This window comes from Chaetura pelagica, unplaced genomic scaffold (genome assembly GCF_000747805.2).
Source record: "Chaetura pelagica isolate M959 unplaced genomic scaffold, ChaPel_1.0 scaffold24, whole genome shotgun sequence".
Lineage (NCBI taxonomy): Eukaryota > Metazoa > Chordata > Aves > Apodiformes > Apodidae > Chaetura > Chaetura pelagica.
Genome location: NW_009953077.1, coordinates 5,101,273 through 5,105,764, shown reverse-complemented (window position 1 = coordinate 5,105,764; position 4,492 = coordinate 5,101,273). Strand labels below are relative to the sequence as shown.

General features: G+C 59.6%; 1 protein-coding gene across 1 annotated transcript in view; it reads right to left on the bottom strand.

Moving 5' to 3' along the window:
• The window catches only part of CACNA2D2 (calcium channel, voltage-dependent, alpha 2/delta subunit 2), a gene marked incomplete at its 3' end in the record, with an annotated part of 172,639 nt that overhangs the window by 14,410 nt on the left and 153,737 nt on the right, over positions 1–4,492 (bottom strand). The window contains exons 7-12 of the mRNA XM_009996966.1: positions 4,250–4,307; positions 2,289–2,339; positions 2,016–2,115; positions 1,086–1,244; positions 507–614; positions 119–197 (exon numbers count right to left, since the gene is read on the bottom strand). Coding sequence (XP_009995268.1) covers positions 119–197; positions 507–614; positions 1,086–1,244; positions 2,016–2,115; positions 2,289–2,339; positions 4,250–4,307 — 555 coding nt within the window. The remainder of the gene's footprint in view (positions 1–118; positions 198–506; positions 615–1,085; positions 1,245–2,015; positions 2,116–2,288; positions 2,340–4,249; positions 4,308–4,492) is intronic.

Sequence of the window (4,492 nt, the reverse complement as noted above, 5' to 3'; positions counted from 1 at the left end):
GGTGTCCAGCCCCCCAGGGCTGCAGCCAGCACCGTGCCTGCAGCAGCCCCTGCCAGAGCAGTGGGGCCAGCCCCTGGGCACGGGGTGAGCCCAGCACCCCACAGCCTGCCCTGCTCACCTTTGTTGGCACACGCCATCCACTGCAGCGGGGTCACGTCGTAGTTGTGCTGCCCAACAGAGAAGGTGAAGACCCGGACCTGTGGCAGAGCAGTGAGGACTGTCCAGCTGACACCCCAGTCTTCCACATCTGGGTGCTCCCGGCTGACAGGAACCTCCCAGGGTTAGGGTGCTGGGGGGGCCACCAGCCTCATCCCCCCTGGCAGCCCATGGCACTGGCACATCACCTGCCTCATTAGCAGGGCAGCATCTTGGCACAGGTTGCCAGGGAGGGAGGACGGTGACATTGCTCATGGCAAAGGAGGTGGAAGGTGCTGATGGAGCTGCAGCAGTTGTCTCCCTACCCAGCAAGTGGCCCCAGCCCAGCACATGTCCCCACAGCCCCTCACCGTCTTATTGGGCCAGTTGTACTTCTCAAAGACATCCTGCACCCGGTCTTCACCACCATCCGTGAACATCATGATCATCTTGTTGCAGTTGGCACGTGTGATGTTGGACTGCAGGGAAAAGAGATGGCACCTGAGGCAGGACCTGGAACGGGGGCTGGATGTGGTCAGGAGGGCTGGCCCTAACCCATCTCCTTTCCCAGCCTGTTTCTGGGGTGAACAGGCAGGAGGGACACCATCTGCTTGGAAACGATGATGTGGCTATTGCTGCTCGACACCTACTAGCACCATTCATCTTTATTTTGCCTCTGGCACAGTGTCTGGCCAGATCCAGCTGCCTCCACCCAGCCCTGCTCACTTTTAATAACCCAGAAGGGCCAGAGCTCCACCAAAACCTGAGGTTCAGCATGCTGAGGGTGGGATGTTCCCCCTGGCATTGCAAAGGAGAACAAGAAGCCCCTACACAACAAAGCCCCAGGTATGGGGCAGCAGCTGGGTGCTTGGAGCTTCTCCCATCACACCGAGCACCCATGGGTGCACTCTGCACCTGCCCCCCCAGCCCACAGCCTGGCCCCAGCTCACATTCTGCAGCTGGTCAAAGGCGTACTCAAAGCCAGCCTTGTAGTCAGTCGTGCCCTTGGCCACCATCCCCTGCACGTCCTCCTTGAAGACCTTCTTGTTCCGGATGTTGGCCTGCACCAGGTGCTTGAAGCATGACACTGGCTTCGCCTTCTCATTGAACTGGGAGGTGAAAGGGAGGGGAGCGGGTTGCAGAAAGGGGCTGGAGACCCAAAGGTAGCCCCTGCCAGGCACAAACCACCCACCACACTTAGCTCCTATGGGTGGGATGCAGCTGGAGCACCCTGTGTTCCATGTCCTGGCGATGCTGAGACCAGGGCTTGGCTTGGGTCAAACCCAGCCCCGAGCACCCATGGGCGCTGGCAGCAGGTGCTACACTCTTGCTTCTGCAGGACCCCCAGGGCTCACACAGGCAGACGTGCTGTGCTGTGCCAGCAGCAGGTGCTGCCTCTCACTTACGGCTTCATTTGCTGGCGATAGGGGCCATTTATTAGGGGAGCAGTGATCCAGCTAACGGAGCTGGGCCAGACACGTTAATTAGCGCTGTCGCGCTGGCCAGACAGGCAGGGGCTGGGCTGGGTGCCCAGTGACACACAGATGTGGTGGCACAGCCATGGTGCTCTGCCAGGTCATGGGCTCAGGACATTGCCACGGGGGCGTGATGTCACTGTCTGGTGACAGACTGGAGGTGGCTGGTTGGGATGGCCCCGGGAGCGTCTCTGCCAAACGCCCCGTGATGGGGCAGCTTTCATTCCCCAAGCTCTGAGCAGCCGTTTCCTTGCTTACATGCAGGTGGGTGGTTAAGGGAAAACAAACAAAATGAAGGCATTTCTCTTTCTGCAGAGCCCCTGGCCAGGTGGGTCTGGGCTCCATGGTGGGTAGCTGGGAGCTGCCTATGGGGCACAGCCCCACTGCCAGCCCCATGGCACTCACTGAGGCCACGTTGACGTAGTCATCATCTGAGAGGGTGTCCAGCATCTCATAGACTGAGGTCTTCATCAGCTTGAGGGTGAGGCCACTCACGCTGCCACTCCTGGTGGGAGAGAGGGGTGCTGGGGGCTTGGCAGTGAGGGAACATGGGGTTCCCCACCAGCTCTGTCCTACACAGCTTCCCTGGGGCCACTGGTGGGATGGTGGCACCCCAGGAAGCTGTGCCACCATCCTAGCCTGGCTCAGCCCAGCCATGGCCCCCACCCATGTACTCACACATCCACGATGATGACCATGTCCTTTGGGGAGGAGGCACCTTGGATGTACCTGCAGGGCACAGAGCAGGGTCAGTAGGGCCAACTCATTTTGGGAGAGACCCCAGGCCTGCTGGATGCAGCCCAGGCACAAAGCTCTGCCAGGGCACAGGCAGCCAGAGAGCTGTGCTGAGAGCACCTGCACATCCAGAGCTGCAGGGGCCTGGGGTTGGCAGGTGGGCAGAGGTGAGGATGTGGCAGGGCACAGCAGCCTGGCAGCGACCTGCCGCTCCGTACCCTGCCCACCTGATGAGCTCTAAATGCTAAACTCTTCCATCATCCCAGGCCCTTTTCTGCACGCTGATTATGCTGACACACACATCCATATTAAGATGCTATTTACCCCCCTGGTAGCTTCAAAGGCCAGGCTGATTATTTTATTTTTAGCTTTGAGGAGAAAAAAATACTACTACTTAAATCCCTCGCCTCAAAAACAATTAGGGAACCCTCTTCACCCCTTAAAGCACCCAGTCCTGCTCACAGCCCTGCTGTGCCATCCTGTGTGGGACAGAGCTGGTACAATGCTGAGCTCCTGTCCTAGCAATGGCACAGCTCAGCCTCCTGGTCCTATTGTGTGGGACCTGATCCTACCATAGCTGAAGTCCAAGAGAACCTCATTATTGACTTGATCAGGATCAGGCCTGATGCTAATTAATTAGTGTGTTATTAGTATCAATTACTCACTATTACTGGAGAGGACTGGGGAAGGCTGATTGCTAATCCCAGGTCCTGATGTTCCCTAATTGCAAGTAATTACCCCAGCAGGAAGTGGGATGCAGGATGCTGGTGTGTGGGGGTCCTCCTGGCATGGGTGCCACATCCCCCCAACACCTCCTGCTGGGTGCTGGGGTGCAGAATGGGCAGGCACTGCCCACGGGCTTCCTGCTGGCCTGAGGCGTGGTGCCTGACCTGCTCCCAGAGCCCAGCTAAGATGCTGCCCACAACGGGTTGTGGCAGCACATCTGTTTCCAGCTGCCCGGCTCAGAGGAGCACCCCTGGCTCTGCAGGAGGAGGTGGTGAACAGCACCATCCACCACAGAGGGGAGGGCAGGTGAGGGGCAGGAGGGCAGGAAAGGACCCCAGAGGGGGGTCCATGGGGGTGTGCTGCTCCCTGCACAAGGGCTGCAGTTGCTCCTCCATGGTTAGGTGGGCGAGTGCATGGCCAGCCTGGCTAGTGGGCAGGCAACCAGGCTAGCCGGGCTTGGTAGCCCCTCTACACATCAGCAACCCCCCGAAATGGCCTGCCTGACCCCCCTCTGCCAATAACCCACATGGTCACCCCTGTGGAGATCGTGAATAATTACTGTGGAGAAATCAAAGACAATTACCCATAGCAGCAGGGCTATTCACTTTCTGACAAGGAGAGGGGGCAGGTCCTGGCTTGGGCAGGGGGTGTTCCCCTGGGATATAGGGCTCTCTGGGCACATGCTGGAGACCTGCTCCTGCTTCCCTCTCCATGCCTGCACTTTCAGGCAGGAACCATGGGCAGGATGGGGCTGCAGCTCCCCATGGGCAGCGTGGGAATGAGTGCTTCCAACCTGGCACCTCTACCTGGGCTAAGGGGGACAATTCAATCCCGCCCCACCCGGCGTGTGGCTACATGGCTGCTTGCAGCTATCACTGAACTGTGGATGGGAATGACAGCTGGTCCAAGCACCAGAAGCCAGGGGGCTGTGGGGAAAAGCAGGGCAAGGGGTGGCTCTCCACAGTACATCTGTAGTCAAGGATTTCTCTCTCCATCCTACTCTGCCTGGGAAGAGGGGAGCGGGAGCCGAGAGCCACAGCTCAGATGTCCCTGCCTATGTCCCTGTGCCTGTTTGCCAATGCCAACCGTGTGTGAAATGGAAAGCGGAGGGAGCTGGGCTGCTCCCAGCTGGGAAGGGCTGGCCAAGGGACCCCCTGCCCCACTCAGCACCCCCTTACCAGGGCCGCCTGCGCACGTCGTAGAGGTCGATCTTATTGGGGGCTCTCCACGGGGTGGCTGTGGGGGGAAGGCAGGTGGTGAGCAAGGTGGGGCTGGCCCAGGGTGGGACCAGGGGGTATAGGGGGCAGGGCAGGGGGATGCCCAGGTCTGAGGAAGTGGCAGGCTCATGCTGCTGGGCTTTGGCACAGTACGGTTACCTGTGCCAGGCAGCCCCATGGGCCAGTGCCAGGAGATGCTTGGCC